At 52.0% G+C, this 19195-nt stretch overlaps 1 protein-coding gene across 1 annotated transcript in view; it reads right to left on the reverse strand.

The window, feature by feature from the left end:
• ITGA9 (integrin subunit alpha 9) overlaps positions 1 to 19195 on the reverse strand; it is a 250599-nt gene that overhangs the window by 53883 nt on the left and 177521 nt on the right. The window contains exons 19-22 of the mRNA XM_023764184.1: positions 9108 to 9194; positions 5499 to 5578; positions 2456 to 2545; positions 251 to 359 (exon numbers count right to left, since the gene is read on the reverse strand). Of these exons, the coding sequence (XP_023619952.1) occupies positions 251 to 359; positions 2456 to 2545; positions 5499 to 5578; positions 9108 to 9194 (366 nt within the window). The remainder of the gene's footprint in view (positions 1 to 250; positions 360 to 2455; positions 2546 to 5498; positions 5579 to 9107; positions 9195 to 19195) is intronic.

Genomic DNA, 19195 nt, shown 5'->3' on the forward strand with positions numbered 1-19195 from the left:
GTGTCACATGCACATCTTCCTCAAAGTGTTGAAAGCAAGGGGTCTACACAGCAGAGCACCAGCCAGGGAAGGCAGGAATTCCGTGTGAGCTCGCAGAAAACACGAACGCACATACACCACACTCCAGCCCACCAGGCTGGGAATGGTGCCTCCTGGAAAGAGCCTGGCCCTCAAGTTGCCTGTCGGCGGATACATCCCAGGGGCCCTCCCGTGGGTCCCCGTGACAGAGCCGGTCTGTAAGGGTGGGTACCTGAAGGGTGACGTTGAGGGGCTGGAAGTGACACGGCAGGTCCTCCAGCTGAATGAAGTTGGCCGCGGCCACAGACTCGCCGTACACAAAGGAGGTTGGAGACACGATTCTGAAAGAGGAAACCACGACATCCATCATCCCAGCCCGTGGTCACGCCGCCCAAGGTCACCCCTGTCCTGAGAACCCAGCCATCTGGCTTGGGAACCTGGCTGTCCCTGGTGCCTTCCAGCAATTGCTCTCCTTCTGGACTTGGCACTTCTCTCTCCCGTTCATGGACACGGCCAGACGTCTGCTTTCTAAGCAGACGTTTCCAACAGTGACTTCTCACCGTAGGTCAAATCAACAAGCTGCATATGTAAGTATGTCCTGGGATTATATTTCTAAAATGATGAGGAAGGCTCTGGTAGCTTTGACTTCAGGTTTAAAAAAACACACTGGATTACAAAATTATTCATGTTCTGTTTTGTCCCTGGAAAACTTCCTGTAAAGTGAGAAAGATCATGGCAAGCTTTTAGGAAATAAACGTAAGTGAATTATAGATTTGGCATCCTAAACTCCACCCAGTGACAGATTCATTTAAAAAATGTAAATGTGTCAAACTATTCAAAATTATCAGAAATTCAGCCTTGAAAGTGGAGGCTGTTCGATGACAGCATTTTTCTTCCGATTTCTCACAGGGGCTGTGTGAGTTGTGACGAAGCATGCAAGCTCAGTTTGCAGCATGCTTTCCACGCTGCCCGTATCAACACGTCCGAGATGAGACGAAGCCTAGAGTCACTCAAATTTCCAGACCAATAATGGGTTCTAGATGAGATTCTAGAAGCTGCTCACTGGCCTAAACACCAACAAGGTAAGGTCTGGGGTACCAAGTCTGCATGGACAGCCATGCATCTATTTTCAACTTAAGTGCATTCCTTTAGAAATGTCTTATCCAATGGCAGGACTGGTTCCTGTGCTCGCCCTGTTTTGTGGTCCTGGAGGGATCAGAGGTTGACCCATGTGTTTAACCGATGGCTTCATCTGAGGCTGTTCGCACCTCCCGGTGAGGCCGCCCAGGGCCCGACAGCAGGATCAGACAACAGGATCAAGGGAGCCAGTGTTTTCTCTGTGGTCCCCGGGGACAGGGCTGGGTTCAGGGCACATTCTCACCGTGCCTCTGATGAAACAAGTAAATAAACTACCTGGATAAATACAGAGCCGTGAACAAAGGCAAATCTACACGCTAATGAGCAAATATATCCCACCAGTGCCTCAAGCCTGAAGCCCATGATGAAACATGCCAGGAGCGCGGGCCTGCCCATTCCCGGGCACCCGGCAGCGTGCGCTATGGCGGTGATGGCTCCTTCTGCGCCGCATTAGCGTTTCTACTGCTGGCCACCGGGGCCCAGAGCACTTGAAAACTGAAAAGAGAGAAACCCTGAACTTCCAGAAGGTCAGCTTGCATTGGGGACAGGGTTCCATGGATCCTCATTTGATCCAAATGATTATGCAAATGCTTTCCCCACCATCCATGAGGTTATGTGCTCTGTTACCTGAAGCCTGAAACAGGAAGTGGGTTCTCACTTCCCAGGCCTGGGCTTTGGCTGGTAATTGACAGGGCTGTTTTGGGGCCACAGGCCTGCTTTCCAGCAGTGCCAGCAGCACACGGATGGCATGGCCTCCCCCCGCCAGGGGGGTGGGCCCATCCTGAGGGTCCCCTGCCCACTCCAGACCAGCAGACATTGGGCAGAGCTGCCGGCTCTGCAGGAGGGGTTAACAGAGACACAAAGCCAGCACTACTGCGAGCCAGCCAGGCACTGGGACAGCACTGGCTGCAGCCTCTGGCTGGCCCCGCAGCCGCTGGCTGAGATGTTAGTCCCAGGAACCATGCCGCCTGCTACCACGAGGCACTCTGGAGGGGTGGATGCTGGGATACTGCATAAAGAGGTGGACAGGACATTCAAAGAAATGAAGGGCCTTAAACTTGTCGTCAAGCTTCTTGCGTTACCTACCTGGTGGGTGGGTGGGTGGTGGGGAAAGAGGGGAAAATGAGGAGGGAGGAGGGCATGAGTCCCTGGAGCTGAGCCTTCACCCTGCATTTCAGAGCGGGGGAGACTGGAGGTGGCAGGGCCACTGACTCCAGGCTACAGGTGCAAATTCAAGACAGGCACAGTGTCCCCTGCAAAGCACCTCTGTGATCTGGCCACCCAGGCCTGGGCTACTCACCCCGTGATGGACGTGTCCACTTCGTGCATCAGCGGCACCATCAGCGTGAGGGTGTTGTCGTGCAGGGACTCGGAGCGCTCCGTGTTGCCGCTGTGCGGGAAGAGCAGAGTGGACGCGGTCAGCACCGGGCCTCGGGCAGCAGCCTCGTGTGCTCCGTAGCAGAGCTCAATCTACATCCCCCCAGGGCCGCTCTGCACCTGATGCGTCCTCAGCTCTGTTTCTGGGCCCTGTACAGAGCCACAGGGCACCCTATTGTCTCGGTTGTGTTCCCCTCACAAAGATGTGGGGAACGGACCCCGGGAAACACGAGTGGAGAAGAGAGACAAGGCAGGGGAGGAAGACAATGAAGGCATGTGACCCAGGAGGTGAGGGCTGTGGGTCTGGCTGGGGAACTCCGGGAGGCAGTCTTCCCAGCGGAGGGCAGGGAGCTGGGCCCTGGTCCTGCACTGACTCCTGAGACCGGCTGCTGCTGGGGGAGGGGGAGTGGGGCCATTAACTCCCTGGCACCTCCCTGTGCTCACAGGTGAGTGGGCTCCGGAAAGAGGAAGCCTCAGGCAGGTGGCGGGTGCCGGGAGCAGGTGAGTGCCGAGGGGTATGGATGGGCACTGGCAGTGTGAGTACTGCTATGGGTGCTTGTTCCAGGAAGAGCGGACCAGCAAGGTTAGGGCACCGCAGCCAGGAAGGGACGTGCCAGACTTCACAGCCGTTTCCCACCTGGAGGCGGCGCCCTTTTTCCATGAACAGGCAAGCCCAGGAGAGGGGCCCCAACCAACCCCGTCACCAGCAATGGTCTGGGAGCTCCCGCTGTGGGCTTGAGGCTACAGTGTGTCCACAGACAGGCATCCCCTTTGGGGTGAGAAAACACGGGACTGGGATTCTTGTGAGGTCATCCTGGAAAGGCAAAAGCAAGGGAGCAGCAGCTGTGTGGCTGCTGTGCCAGGGACTCCCCACCTGGGACAGGTAAGGAGCAGAGAGACTGGGTAACGGCCCCAGGGACCCAAAGCAAACCAGGTCAGCCCGACTCTTTCCCAAGCAGGGCTTTTCCACTGGGATCCCCTTGCCTGATCCTAGGGCTGGAGGTTTGGGGGGAGAAAGGGGAAGAAGGAAGAGGAGGAAAAGACGAGAGAAGACCTAGTTCCCCTTTGCTATTTAATTAAATCTCAAATATGAATCGCGATGATTATTCCAGGGAAGTGACCACCTTGGTCAAAGGCATGGCTGTTGGGTGCATGTCGCTGGACCTGGCATTTATGGTTGTTTCTATCACATGGCGTGAGTATGGGGCTCCGGCAGCAAGCCAAGTTCACCCTCCAGGGTGGACATGAGTCTCCCAGACCCGCTGAGGTTCGTGCACTTCTCCCATCACACCGTTCCCTGCCCATGTGCAGAGTTCCCGCCTCCCCTCCCCCTCCCCCCTGCCCTCCCGCTCCCCCACTGCCTTCCTCTCCCACCCAGCAAGTGCTGAATGCAACACTACTTAAATAGCGCTCACATCCCCTCTCCCTCTCTCCCCTATTGTTCTGAAACAATGACGCTCCCGACCCTGACCCCAGACTCCTCATCTGTCTTCCGCCTATGGGGTGACACCCATCGCTCAGAGGGCAACCACCACCCTTTGCAAACGCAGCAGCAGGTGCCTCACTTCCTTGCCCTTCCTTCCCGGGGCAATGAAAGCCGGAGGGTCACTGCTATGGGCAGACCAGAGAGGAGACCCGCACGCACGGATGGATGGGGTGGCAACCCTGGGCCTGCCCCTCCTCCCCCAGCATCCTGCCAGGTCTGCGGAATCAGTTCCTGCTGGAAGCGCCACCCCTTGCCCTGCCATTTGTCCAGCCACCTGTGGCCGCTGGCAGCTCCGGCCCAGCAGTGTCGTCTGTCACCAGGGGCCTGCTCCAGACGGAGCTAAGTTGACAAGTTGAGATAAAGAGGCCAGACATCAAAAGGCTTCCAGTCATCCTGCAAGCGCGTGACTTGGGACGCTTCCCCGCGGGCGGCAAAGCGCGGCTGCTGAGAGGGGAGCTCTTGAGAAACTGTTTACTCTCAACATTGTGTCCTCCTGAATCCACACGTGGGCAAGAGGCCTTCAAAGGGTGGTGACAGGAAGAAGGCGGGATCCTAGCTTTCAAGATAAGGAGCTTTAAGGAGCTTTCCGCCAGGGCAGGAAGTGGAGGGCTGTGGGTGCCCTCGGGGGCAGTCAGACCAGATCGGCACCAAAGTCTGGAAATATTCGGCTGTGTATGCAACAGGTAATACAGCTTCCTTAACAGTTGTGATTCAAAGAATTAGGAGATCTGATCTTTAATAGTTAAGCTACCGATGCTAGGGGGTCTCCCCATGCTATACAGAAGGAGGTGTTCTTGAATCTAGTAAGTTAGCGCTGTATGTGGTAAACAGTAGCTTAATATTTGGTAAATATTTGCTTGATAGACATCTGCCGAGTGAAAAGGCGTCCCAGAGGGCAGACTCAGCAGCAGAAGCGGAAGGTATCTCTGGCCACCTACAGGCTGAGGTTGGGCTGGGTTTTCCCTTTTCCAAAGGGTAAGAGTCAGCTTTGAACACCTGCAGAGCCCAGTGAGCGCTCACAGCACCTGTTACCCTAGGCCTTGCCTGTCCCACAAGCCCTGCTGTGAGCCTGGAGGGCTCAGAAGCTGCCCAGGAAAAGGGGAGAGGGCCAGTAAGAGCAAGATGGCGCCCCCAAGGCAAGTGTCCCTCCACACTGTTGTCATGGATTTGGGAACTTGCTTGGAGACCTGAAGTGACTGCAGGACTTTGCATCACCCAAGAGTGACCTGAGAATGCATAGGACCCTCCTAGATGTCCTCCAAGGACAGGGTAGCTGTGCAAGCAGAACTAGACAAGAACCCCTCCTGCCCTTCCCCCCGGCCCAGATCTGGTTCCACCAGCGCTTTGGGGCTTCATCACAGCATAACCATTTCCTCCTCCTCCTCAGCATCCTGGGCATCATCGCAGCACGGCCAGAACTTCGTCTTTTCGGGTTCCAGCAGTACTTACCTTTGGAAAACAAAGTTGAAATCCCTCTTACCTCTGAGCAGTAATGATGAAGCTGAGAACTTCTTCTTCTCCAGACAGATGGCTCGTATCAAAGATGACGCTGAATTCATACTAGAAGAGAGGCATTTGGCATCAACAGTCATTCCAAATGGAACTGTTAGCTACAACCTTCCCCACTTATGGCCCCTGGAAACTCAAGCTTTATTTGCATGCACATATATTTTATTAATGTTTTTATTTATTTTAGAGAGAGAGGGAAGGAGGGAAAGAGAGAGAGATAAGAGAGAAACAGAGATCGATTGCTTCCCATACCCACCCCAACCAGGGGTTGGACTCAGAACTTGGGTATGTGCCCTGACCGGGAATCAAACCAGTGATCTTTCAGTACATTGGACAATGCTCAACCAACTGAGCCACACTGGCCAGGGTTGTATGCATATCTTTTTGATCATCAGCCTGAGACACAGCTTTAACAGTAAAAAACACTCTGCCAAGAGGCACACGGTCCTTTTCAACAACAGAGATTCTCTTTAGGAAGTGATATGTTTGTCTCTTAAACCAGGACTTTCTAAATTTCACTCACACACCATGTTCCCAATTTTTGGCCACATCTGCATACCCTATCACCTGTGATATTTACTTCATATTTTTATTACCTCACTCACTTTGTCTAAAGACTATTTTCAAAGGAAAATGTATACCACGACCACCGACGGGAATCCAAGATCACTTGCCCAAAAGAGAAGGTAGTCATCAAATAGGTGTAATGAACACAAAGCAATGCTGACTTTTGTTGCCTGCTGAAGGCTCCGAGGCTAAGGTCTCCTCTATTTTGGTAGAGGGAGATAAATAAGTGACAGCAAGGTGCTAAAGGTATGCTACACTATTGTAGACCTTATCCTGGATGTGGTCAGAACTGAAAAAGCGTTGAAAGGTAATAACTTTCTCACTGTAAGAGTCCATGTTGTTTAGTGCTATGTCCATATATCACCTAAAATCATCTCAGGTACCGCCAGTGGTAAGCATCCTGTGATTTGGGGAACACTGCCCTAAGCACATGCTTTTCACAATCAATCTATCTATCATCTATCTATCTATCTATCTATCTATCTATCTATCTATCTATCTGTATATATACACACGCACACACACATGCACATACATTACACACACACATATGTATATATCAGGCATGTGTAGAAATGTGGGAGGAACTCTTGGGTTGGGGTTAGAGAACCAGGCTCTATCACAAACTGATGATGTGATCATCGCCAAGACACTTAACTTATTTGCATTTCAATAAAAAGAAGAGGGTGGACAAAATGATTCTTAAATTCCTTTTAAGCTCTGTGAGTCTATGACCTATTTAGTATCTAAATGGTTAGGTTCCTTGATGACTAATTCTAGGCTATGGTCTAACATTGCAAGACTGGGCTCAACCTGTGGGTCGCGACCATCGGAAAACACATATAGCATATCAGATATTTACATTACGATTCATAACAGTAGCAACATTACAGTTATGAAGTAGCAACGAAAATAATTTTATGGTTGGGGGTCACCACAACATGAGGAACTGTATTAAAGGGTCGTGGCATTAGGAAGATTGAGAACCACTAGTAACTAAACTGAATGCTGCCTGAAGGGACCGGACCTTGGACGGTTACATGGGACCATCATCTACAGTGGCCACTGAGCATCCCTATCTAGACAGACATTTGTGCTGCTGTGGGACTTGTCAGCTGACAGGGGTCAGGACAGGAAGCAAAGCTGGACGACACAAAGGAAGGAAAGTCAAGGGTCTCATCCCAGCAAAGAGTCAGAACTGGCAGGAGATGTGAACACACTGGACATCAAGGTGAGGTGAGAAGCAAAAGACCTGGGCAAGAAGCCAAAATCAGAGACGGAGGCCTGGGAGAACAGGTCAGAGACACAGCTAAGCAGAGTAAGCCAGCTGTGCAGTCATGATGCTTCTTGGCTGATGGTCTGGAGCCCAGTGACCACAGGGTCTGTGGGATCAGGAAGGGCAAGCCAGGCTGTGGACAGAGGGAGCCCGTGTTCCTGCCGAGTCACTTCTTGAGCTTTTTCCAGGGACTTTCCCCCAGATCCCTGACTCTATGTTTACCCTTGCCACAGGTCTTAACCTCTGTATGTGGGAGGATGGCAGTGCATCCCCACGTAGGGAAAAAAGTCAATATTCCAACGTTCATACTTCTGTTGGTTCCATAACTATTTTGAAAATTAATGAATTTTGACAAAATTTAATGCCCCAGATTTCCATATCACCTTGTTTTCATTTTTATGATGACCTTCTCTTTATGGCAAGTGATCCTGGGTCTACTTGTGATAGAGATATCAATTCTCCTTTAAAGGTAATCTTTAGAGTAAAACTAGGAAGGCACACCTTGGGTTTGATTTGGGATGTAGACTGAATTTCACAATAAATTGGCAACTGTGAAAAAAATCTTCCAATTGTCTGTTTTCTATTGCTCAATAGATTTCCATTAAATTTGTGAGTGATGTGCCACATACATTACTATTGGACATTGGGCCATTATATTGATTTCCACGGTTCAGGGTGCTCCTTCCTCATCCGACTTAGAGTCTAACAGAATGTGGCCTCTATTCTTCCAGCTACTAGTAACCCCTTTTCTAAGACCAGCCACCTTCACATTTCCCTCCTCCTGGGATGCATGTGGGCAGCTGAGAAAGAGAACCACAAAAAGGCTCAGCAATCACGGATGTATTGGTAAGAGTTACAGACTTTTGGAGCAGGTTCTTCCAATGAGGCCGATGGGTTCAATGATTTTAAAGAAATAAGCAAATCTTTCTCACTAGAACATTTCCAAAATTGGTTTACTAAACAGCTACCATGTACTGGGGCCAGAAAGTCTTAGGAATTAAAATGATTTGATTCTATGACATAGGTAGGAGAGAAGGGTCAAGCTTTCATTTATTCTAGGGGGGGAGAGGTAGACAAAGGAAGATGACCTTTTCTTCAAATCACAGCAGGAAACATAGCTTCCATTTCGTAAGGCAGACCTGGTCTTTTAAATTCTAGTTTTGTCTCCAAAAATCGCATCTTCTATGTATGCCTTTCTGCATCTCCTTATAATGATGGCTCATGTGAGAATGCCCCGTGAGTGTCTGAATATGCTGTGCCATGGTATTGCTTGAGCTTAGAAAATGCGGCTCCTTATAAATATCTAAATGGCTGTCATTTCTTTTACTTAAAAAAGTGAAGTGCAATACAATTATTTATGTTTTAAGCATTTTAAGAAGTCTATTAAGAAAACTGTGAGGGCCCAGGGGAGTCAGGACTGTGGGTCACTAGACCAGACCACCCACATCGTCTCCAATGTTGCCTCTGGGTCTCAAAGTGGCTGCAATGTCCCAGAAAAAAAATCATTTCAAGGAGGCCAACCAGATGCTGCCTGCCAAACTGCTAAGACCATGCTGTGTCTCTCACATTTGGGGCATATCATGTGGGTCAAAGAGAAAGACCACGTGACCATGGCCCCTCTGGAGTAGACTGCCATGGACAAGAGGGTTACCATACCCCAGCTCCTGCAGGAGGAAACCCCGGAGGAGGCAGCTGGCGGAGTCAGGGGCTGGTGAAGTGCCCCACTCCGCCCCTTACCTTCGACTTGGACCTCATGAAAGGGAATCCCACGCTGCATTTGAGGAAGTCCGATTCCAGCAGTTCACAGGAAATGCCCATTTCCTCCTGAAAGAGAGAAAAACACCAACAGATGGGCCGGCTGCACAAGACAGATGTGGACATGGCCTCGGGGAGGCAGATGGAGACTTCGGCAGACAGGGTCCGTCTTTAGTTCCCAGACAACAGCCATTGTGGGCTGTGGGCGGGGGGGACGAGGAGCCGCTGACCAGCACGAGTCCCAGGTGCCCACCCTTCCGTTGGTTCCCTGGGAGGACAGGTGCAGGGGACAGAACCACTCTTCATTCTCCGCTAACACATGGGCTCTGAACCCCCGTGCTCTCCTGGGACACGGGATGGGGCCACATGTGAGCTGGACACCTCCTCTGCTTTGGATGAAAAGGCAGCCCCGTTGTCTTTCTGGCCCCTTTCTCCTAAGCCCAGGCCCTAATCCTGCCTTTCAAGACCTTGCTGGTGTAGGAAAGTCAAACTCTAAGAAAATGACACCCACGAAAATATAGGGATTCTTTCGACAGCCAGAGAAGTGAGAAGAGCTGACCTGCTCCCCTACAAGCCTCCCTGGGGTGGGTCAAGGGCAAGGACAGGTTAGCCCAACCGCCATGGACTCTTCATGTGGCGGCCGGAGAACCAGGGGAGGGCACAGGGAGCCGCTTTTCCCACTGGAACACATGGTTTCCAACCAAGTCCAGAGGAAAGCCAGGAGGCTCTCCATACCCTCCCTGCTTCTCCAGGTCACTGCAGCAAATCAGGACTCCCAAGGGGAGTTGGTATGTTTGCAGATTTTGGAGAAGGGGAGACACAGGGCAGAACTAGCACTTGCTGAGGGTCCAGAAGCTGGACACTGAAATTCAATGGGGCCGTGTGACCTCCCCAAGGTCATGCTAAAACCTGTCTCCTTCCCTGTTCCACACAATGGAACCAATTGACAAAAGGAACCAATGGACAAAAGGAACCAATCCCTGTGGATCCAGCTCTGAAATGCCCGTGCTTCCTGCTCCAGTTTCCCAGACCCCCCTCCTCAGCTCAGACCAGCTGTTCCAGGCCTTTAGACAAGTACGACCAACATTTCCTGTTGTGTCCAATCAGGGGGAAAAAAGTGAGCACTTACTATAACAGACCTATTCAGTTATAAATTATAAACCTATACTGCCATACTTATATATCAAGAACATTATCAAACACACAAAAAGTACAAATGCTAAAAGATAACCAATCCATGGGCTTAGAAGTCAAGATAGCAACCGGGGAGGCAGTAAGTGGAAGGGGCTGCGTGGGTGCTGGGAATATTCCTGGGTGTGATCGTTGTGAAATTCGATGAGCTGGGCACTTAATGATTTGTGCAATTTGGTCTGTTTGTTAAACAGCAATAAAACTTAAAAAAAAAATAGCAACGAAACAAAAATCCCTCCAAAATACAGTGAAGTGAAAAACAGGAGACACAGAAATAGCAAAGGCAACTCTATCTCTTTAGCATCCAATCTTGGGGATTACCGACGTCGGGGATTATACGTTTTCTAATGGCTCTCAGGGACCTTGGCGAGCGTTTCTCCCACGGACTCGGGACCCCGTGCGTTAGAATCCGCTTGGGAGCATCTTTAAAAATACAGATTCCCGGGTTCCATCCCAGTCGCCTCTGCGTGGACAACTGAGTAGATTCCGAGACAGTGGGGCCTGGGAAAAGCATGTTCCATGAATGTTAAGTGATAACGTGGGTGAGCCTGCTGCACGGTGCTTGGGAGCCACTGCCAGGGGCTTTCCTTTCGTTGGTCCATCCTACCGGCTGCTCGAGGGGCCTTCTTAAAACATGCCTCTCTCCACTGCAAACAGAATGGAGCTTAAACCCATTTGGACCCATATTCCTGTCACTGTCCCCCTGCCCCACGGAGCACCTACATTGCTGTTCTACAAACACCCTGACCCGGCCGGGACCATTTCCACACTCTGTGGAGGCTGTTCCTCGGCCCTACTCCAAGGTTTTCTTCACCCGTCCCGGCCCCCAAACACTCGGGGTGGTGGGTTCACATACAGAATATGGTTACGGTGCAGGGTTCAGAATGGGCCCTGAGCATCCCTGGGGAGCTGAGCCATCCTATCCGCTACCAGGATCGTGACGGATGTCAGTCCTTGAACTTGAAGAGCTCGGGGACTAGAAGGGGACGTCCTCCCAGCAGAGAAGCAGACATTTACATGGCAGTGCGAGGGGCTGCCCTCGGCACCCAGGGGACGTGTGTTGGCAATTTCAATAAGAAAAACCAGAGAGTAATTTCTCAAATGTTGTCTCAAGACCTGCGTATCCCAAAGACGGGTCTGATGGTTCCCCGTGGGTGGCCTTTGGTCACCATCCTCTTCCTCATGCTCCTCACCCCAGAAGCAGTGCCCACAACGGGCCCAACTAAAAGCTCCTCTAAATTCCAGCTAATTGGCTTGTGGGCCTCAGAGGCAGCAAGCCCAGTCCAGGGTGACCTTCGCTCTCGGTCTCCCTGGGACAGTCCTGGTTCATGTCTGTCATCTGGGTGTAATTACTCTCAAGAGCGTCCCGGCATAAATATAAATTACGTGATTACTCAACCCCTCCAGACGCCTTCTGTGACGCTCCAGCGCTCGCCAGGAGAGAGGTTTTCAATGTAAGTCGAAGGCCTGTCTGCTCTGACGATGTGCTGCCCCGAAGACGTCTTCAGCGTGTGCATGTGTGTGTGAAGCAGTGACTGCGCCTCCAAACATTTACGCTGGAACTTGACGGGACCTCGGTTTGCTTAGCTTTGCCTGAGGCGGCTCCGGATTAGTCAAGAGCTGCTGAATGACCTCATTCCTGCTAATTCCAAAATACGAGAACATAACCTTTAAACCAGCATTGGCTGTACTCGTCCGAGTCTCTCTTCCTCGCAGTCGAATAGAAATTACAGAATTTTAGATGGATCTTGGTGGCGATGAGCAGAAAGGGCGAAAAGCAAAGACATCTCTAGGAATGAGCGCGCTCAGCGGCTGGCTCCTGCCCCTGGATGAGGCTGCAGACTGGTTGCCATGGAGCACCCTCCTGCCACCTGTCAGCGCCAGTCCAGCGCCCTGTGGCTACCGGAGCCGCCCTGACCAAAAGGCTCTTTCATTCTAAGCCCTGCTCTCCGACTACAGTTCTGTCTGGGAGGTTATGACACCCTCCCCCACAAGCATTCTGCCGCCTCTGACTGACACGGTGCAAAAGGCCGCCCCCCCGCCTCCAGGTGGGACCAGCTGTGTCGTGCAACTCATGATCCAGAGTCCCTGCGGGAACTGGCCAGGCAGACTCCGGCCGGCCAAGTGTACAGACCCGTTTGGCTCCTTCCTTTGCCCGTTATTTCTCTTCTCCCAAGAGCATTACCCCAATAAATCACCGGCAGGAATCCCCATCTCAGGTTCCGCCTCTGATGAATCTGACCTCAGAGAATACACGTTACAGACGCAGCTTGGGAATGAGAGCCACTGGAACGCGCTGGGCATGTGCTACCAGGTGGGGAGAGGCGACACTCACCTGCTAAGATCGCTCGTTTAAATCCATACTAGCCAAGAGGAAACTTTAAAAAATATATATATTTTAAAAGGAGAGGGATAGAGAGGTAGAAACATTGATGAGAGAGAAACACCATCGATCAGCTGCCTCCTGCACACCCCCTACTGGGAATGTGCCCGCAACCAAGGTACATACCCTTGACTGGAATTGAACCTGGGACCCCTCAGTCCGCAGGCCGACGCTCTATCCACTGAGCCAAACTGGTCAGGGCAAGAGGAAACTTTCTTAATTGTCTCTTATAAAACCTGTATGGCTCCCCCATCAGGGGAGTTCTTGCCCTCGAAGAAGCATCTGCACCCACTTTGTTCTGGTTTCAGATCAGGCCCAGGTATAACCTTAAATACCAGGGTAGGGAAGGAGCCACGTACCCCGCTAGTAGTTAGGTGGGCACGCTGTAGGCACAGAGAGACCCAGAGAAGCTTAAAAAAATGAGTCTGGGAGAAGTGACAAAACTCAGCTGTCCCCCTGCTTTGGGGGTTGTGTCTTACCTCTGCCAGGCACCTGGTGCCCACCAGGAGGTATATGGGGGCGATCCAGGGACCAGGCTTCTCCTTGGCTCTGGTGCCTGCCATGTCCCTGGAGAACTTGACTTTAGCGTTGTTGTAAAACTCAGGATTACAGCTCTCAGCCGTCGGGAATGCGGGCCAGTGAACGAGCTGTCTCTCCCGTGTCCCTGCCTGCCAGCCAGTGTAGACATCTGATCACCCAATTCACGTACAGGGCAAATGTACCACCGCATAAAACTACACCCTTGCTGAAAAAGACCCAGACTTCCATGAAATCAATGAACGTCGTGTTGGAAAACTGATAAGCCTGGATCTGGCAGCGATGGGTCAGTTACCTGCTGGAGAAACCACAAATTCCCCCGGATGATAACTCAGTAAGCTGCTTCCGAAGATGAGGATTTAAATAAAAGTATCCAGGGAGCCCTTGGGCAAACCCTACCATTGTAAAGAAGACCTTTCGGGGACTGTGCTTAAAAAAAGGCAAACTATAAAGCCAAGAAAATACTACTTTATGACACAGGAGGGATGTTCACCTCCACACGCTGCCCATCCAGCACGCAGTGCCTTCTTTTGTTTCAGAAATGGACGCACTGGTATTTTACAGATGCTAATAAAGCAAGTGAGCGCTGGCTTTGGGTCAAAGATACCCTTGACAGTTATAATCACAATGTTACAAAAGCTGTTAAATGGAGGATAATATAAACTTATCTTCACAATTTTTAGTTTCGTTTTTCAAGGAAAGGTCCAATCAAAACTTAAAAAATTTTTTACTATGCAGTTTTGGACGCTATTTTAAGAAGAGTCACAGAACCAGGTTTTTCCTCATTCCCACTTTTCTTTGGCTAACAAGGACATCCAATACTGTACATCGCTATCAGGGTTTCTCCCTGGAGATTATGTGATTCAATCAAAAAAAATTTTTCCCCCCAGCTTTTAACCAAAACACATTACTCTCAGGATCCAGAAACCACCAATTAACATTTTTTATTATTTATTTATTTAAATATGTTTTCATTGATTTCGGAGAGGAAGGGAGAGGGAAAGAGATAGAAACGTCAATGATGAGAGAGAACCATTGATCAGCTGCCTCCTGCACGCCCCACACTGGGGATGGAGCCCGCAACGGGGGCACGTGCCCCCGAACCATGACCTCCTGGTTCATCGGTCGACACTCAACCACTGAGCCACGCCAGCTGGGCCCGATGAGCATTTTTAGGACCTAATAATGGAAAGCTTGGTTTGGGCACCTCTGTTTTCTCAGCGCCTGACATGGAGCTGGGCGCTGAGGAGACCCCGAGTTTGCATTGATTACACGGCCGGGCCTTGGCTCATCAGGGATTCAGATGAAGGGACGGCAGGAAGCAGCTCACTGGCTGGTCTGCCTGGCATGGCAGCTGCTTGCCTTGGCACAGCCCCTCTCTTTTCCAGACATACCTGTCCCGGCTCCAGGAGCGCGGCCAGTGCAGCCGAGCTCCAGCCCTGTGTGCAGCGTGCAGTGGTTGGCAGGAAGGATCAGATAATGAGGCTGGGGGCCTCCGTGGCTCTCGGGCTCCTGCCTCCCCATCACACAGCCTTTGGTTTCACTGTGGAGCGGGGCTTTATCCTACCACCAACGCACTGCTCTTTGGGGAGCAGCAAAGTCTGGTGCCGGGCTTATGCTCAGCGTTAGGGCGCGTCTGAAATTTGATTTCCCCTTTTCCACTTCCCACACGTGTTTGTCAAACTGAAGATGACCCCGATGGCTCCATGTCTGTCTGCCGGGTGGTGCTCCTCTAAGACCCTCCCTCCCCCGCCCCTCCCCCAGGCCCTCCAGGTGGCCCCTGGGAGCTGGTCAGAGATGCCTCCGTGTTAAGTCAGTTAACAGAGAATCCAGCTGAGTTTTGGAAGCATTTTATGCCAGATTCCGTAATCGACCGAGGAGTCAGAGGTAAGCAGGGGCTCCCAACACCCTGGCCCAGTGAGTCAACTCCTAGGAGAAACTTCATTGGCCCGACTGAGCGGTGAGTCAGCCTGAGCCTCACCAGAATCAACAGTCCTGCTCTCAGGGCGGGAGTCCTCTGGGACAAGGCCCGCGCAGTCCTACCCGGGAGGAAAAGCACACGAGCTCGCAGCATAGAAAGTGCACGCACTTTGGCATTAGTGTCGCAACTTTTTTAAAAAAAATGTGTGTGTTTTCTTTAAATTGATTTTAGAGAGATAGGAAGGGAGAGGGAGGGAGGGAGAAACATTGATGTGAGAGAGAAACATTGATCGGTTGCCTGCTGTATGTGCCCCTACTCAGAAGGGAAGCAGAACACAAAGAAGTTGTGTTACTTGTCTGGGGTTTCTTATCTGGCAAGTGAAGAGTGGGTAAGAGGGGTTGTGGGGGGGCAGGGTGGGGGGAGAGAACACCAAACAAGGAACAACCGGGTCCCCTGGAACCCTCGGAAGTGAGACTGACCCGGTGGGTAGCATAGACCCCATGAACCCGGAGCACACAGACTCCAGCACAGATGCCAAGGACGGCTGGTGGCCTGGCAAGGCTGGGCAGTGGTTACAGACCTTCTGCCGGTTAGGTGCTGGCAAGTGCACAGTCCGGGAGCCAGAGGTGACAATCCAGCCGTGTGGGGGATGTGGAGGATGTGGGGGATGTGGAGGAGCGGGGCGGAGAAAGTGCTACAGAGCAGGTTCTTTTTCTAAAGTTTGTCAAAACCGCCATTGGGAGGCAAAGGCCCAGACTATTCTGGGTGTGTTCTTTCCAAGCCAAGCTTGAAAAGGCGAAGCAAGCAGGGGTGAAAACGAGCGTTGGGGAGAGAGAAACCACATCGCTGTTAAAGCAAACTTCCCTCCAAACCCCAGCATTAGAAGCGAGAGAGGGCACTTCAGTTATTTAATTTTTAAAAAATCTATATTGTTGAAAGTATTATGTCGCCCTTTCTCTCCCATGGACTTCTTCTAACCCTAGGCCTTCACCACCCTATTGTCTGTGTCCATGGGTTATGCATCTACGCACACAAGTTCTTTGGCGGATCTCTTCCCACCCAGCCACCCTCCCCCGCCTTCCCTCTGAGGTTTGAAAGTCTGTTCCCTGCTTCTATGCCTCTGAGAGAGTGCACTTTAAACAGCCCAGGTCAACCACAGGCCGTGGGGAGGGGGAGGGGGGGCAGGGGCACTGGGGAGGTGGCGGTGGGGGCACTGGGGAGCAGGGATCTGATCCAGGTGGGGACAGGGGACGTTTCCCAAACAGCCCTCTTGAAAGCTTGAAAATAGGTGAAAATAATCTTATACTTTAAAACCAATATGAAGCAGGGGCGACTTGAATCAACTGTCTTATTCCTGCAACACGCCTCTCCCTGGCGCACCTCCTCAACCCTGCTCAGAGCGCATCTTCACATTGTCCCGAAGTGAAATAAACCAGATAGAAACACCTTCGCAAATGCTGGCGTGCGCCCCCTTCGGGACCACAGGGATGTGAACTTGAGGATCTACACAAACAAATAAATAAAAACCAACCAACCAGCCCGAACCAAGGAGCCCAAAGGGAAGAGCCCGGCAAGCCCTGCCTTCCTTCTAAGGCCCGAGTAGTGGATTTTCACCAGGGAAGCTTTGCCTCCTGTTACACGGAGGCAACTAACTTATTTTTAGATTTAAAAAGAAGGTTCTCTTCTAAAAGAGTGTGTTTCCCAGAGCCTGCAAATTCTTGATCAACAAACGAAGAGTCCAAAGTTGAATTCCATCTCATGAATCCAGTTATTTTGGTTTTTGATCACGCTTTTCCTTTGCCCTACAGGCCGGACTGAAGAGAATAAGGCGGGGACCTCGCCTGAAATGACTGGAAAGAATGTACCGTCGTGGCATAAGGACAATTCACCGGTGGTGTCTGGACGCAAAGTTGTGTGGGAGTCAAGTGTCTGAGGGGCCGGTATGAACGTCTTGGCCAGGAATCTCGACACTAGAAATGTTCTCACAGTGGAGAGTCCCATCCCATCTCCAAACCCACTCAGACCCCTGCCCACACAAAACCCACTTGTGAACAGTCTTGCTGCCATCACTGAAGCTCGGCCCTTGGTCCCATAGCATCAGCACCGCCTGGGAGCTTGCATCGATGCAGATGCTGAGAGCCTGTGTTTTAACAAGAGCTCCAGGTAACCCTTGCGAAACGACCACGCGAGAAGCGCTGCTCTCCATCACAGAGCCCACCCACACAGGTAACCTGACGTCAACCATGGAGACCACCTCCCTCATGCCCTCCGCCCTGCAGGAAACTATGTCCCCTGCTGATGCTCCCTGGGCTCGTGTCTATGTGAGGGCAGACTCTTCTGGAGGTGGAGACGCGCCCGTTCACTTGATCCTTCTGTGGGCAGACAGACTCTGGGACGAGAATGGGGTGCAAGTAGTTTGTCTGGAAGGTGATGGTCCTCCCTGAGGGAGTGGGGACGTGCACCGCTGACTGGGGAGGAAGGTGGGCACTGCCCTTCAACTCCCGCCTCTCCTTGGTCGAGAGGTATCGGGGGACATCGACTATCCGGTGCTTCCAGTCCCCTCGGTGCTTGAATGCAGCTAAGCACTCAAGAAAGCCCCGGGCAGAGATGCAGGCAGGCCTCCGCCTGCAGAGGAGCTGCCACAGGTGGTTGCCAGGGAGGGTGGAGGGAGCACAGGGCATCGACAGCAGCCTCCCCGTCCGTCCTCTCTCCTCTGCACAAGCAGCGGGTGGCAAAGCTGTGGACTGAGAACGGAGGTTGGAGGCAGCTACCCATGGACCTCCCCCACCCCCCACCCCGGCTGCGGAGGAAGACCCCTCTCCCGGGTGCGGCACGCCTGAAGCGCGTCTCCATTGCGCATGCTGTGGGCTCACGGTGCCCATCTCAGTGGGTGGCTGCTTCTACTCTCTTCTCTCCAATTGGCACACCCACATCTCAGGACTCTCCTGAAAGAACCCATGTCCTCTTTTAGCAGAGCCCCGCCCTCCCGCCCTCCTCTCTCTCCGTGCTGCCACAATGGTCGCTCCCACCTCCGCCTGCCCAGACCAGCACAGGACAGCCTCTGGTGAAAGCCCTGCTCGCGGCTGTCCCGCACTCTGTGCTACAGGCTGCCCAGGTGAATCCAACACACCAGGCAAGTCCTCCGTAACGTCGTCCACTTGCAGTGAAACAACATAAAACAAAACCTACTGTAACACAGGCTAACTGATATAAACAAGAGTTCAGTTCCTAAACTCTCTCATCAACGAGATAACGAAATGTTGAGTGAGGTGACGTGATTGAAGGATCTGTTGTACTTTGCTCATTTTTGCCCCAAAGCCTTAGAGGTTATTAACAACCAAGACCCTTATGAGCACTTCCACCACCTGGGAGCCAGGGATGCCTTGCACAGCTTAGCAGGCTGTTCCCTGCAGGAGACCTGGCTGAGGGGGAGAAGGGGCTGAAACCAATCCAGCCCCGGCAGCTCTCTCCAAGCCCGGCAGCTGGCAGAAGGCTCTGGACCACCAGAGGGGGCACTTCGCTCCAATTTGTATAATGGTGCCAGGAGGACTACGGTGGCTCTGCGGGAAGTTCTGTTAAAAGGACCCAGATGGAAGCCCCACTGTGGACCCACTGAATCAAAGCACACAGCTCTGGCCAGCATTTGCTGAAAGCTCCCTGGGTGGTTTCCAAGTTACGAACCCTTCAACGTGAGGCTGCGTTAAAATCCTGACTAGAGGGGCACATCGCACGCTCCACCCTCCATCCTCAGGGGCAGAAGCTGGGCCAGGAAATGTGGATGTGCTATCCCCTGAGGCAGGTGCTCTGCACCGGCCTTTGATGCACGGGTCCCAAAGGGCTAGGGCAGTCACTGTCATTTGGAGACTAAGAGACTGAGCCAGGCCGGTGTGGCTCAGTGGTTGAGCGTTGACCTATGAACCAGAGGTCACGGTTCAATTCCCGGTCAGGGCACATGCCTGGATGGGAGGCTCAATCCCCAGTGGCGGAGGGTGTGTGTGTATATACAGGAGGCAGCTGATCAATTGATGTTCTTTTTTA

Source organism: Myotis lucifugus, unplaced genomic scaffold (genome assembly GCF_000147115.1).
Source record: "Myotis lucifugus unplaced genomic scaffold, Myoluc2.0 scaffold_319, whole genome shotgun sequence".
In the NCBI taxonomy this organism is placed as follows: Eukaryota; Metazoa; Chordata; class Mammalia; order Chiroptera; family Vespertilionidae; genus Myotis; species Myotis lucifugus.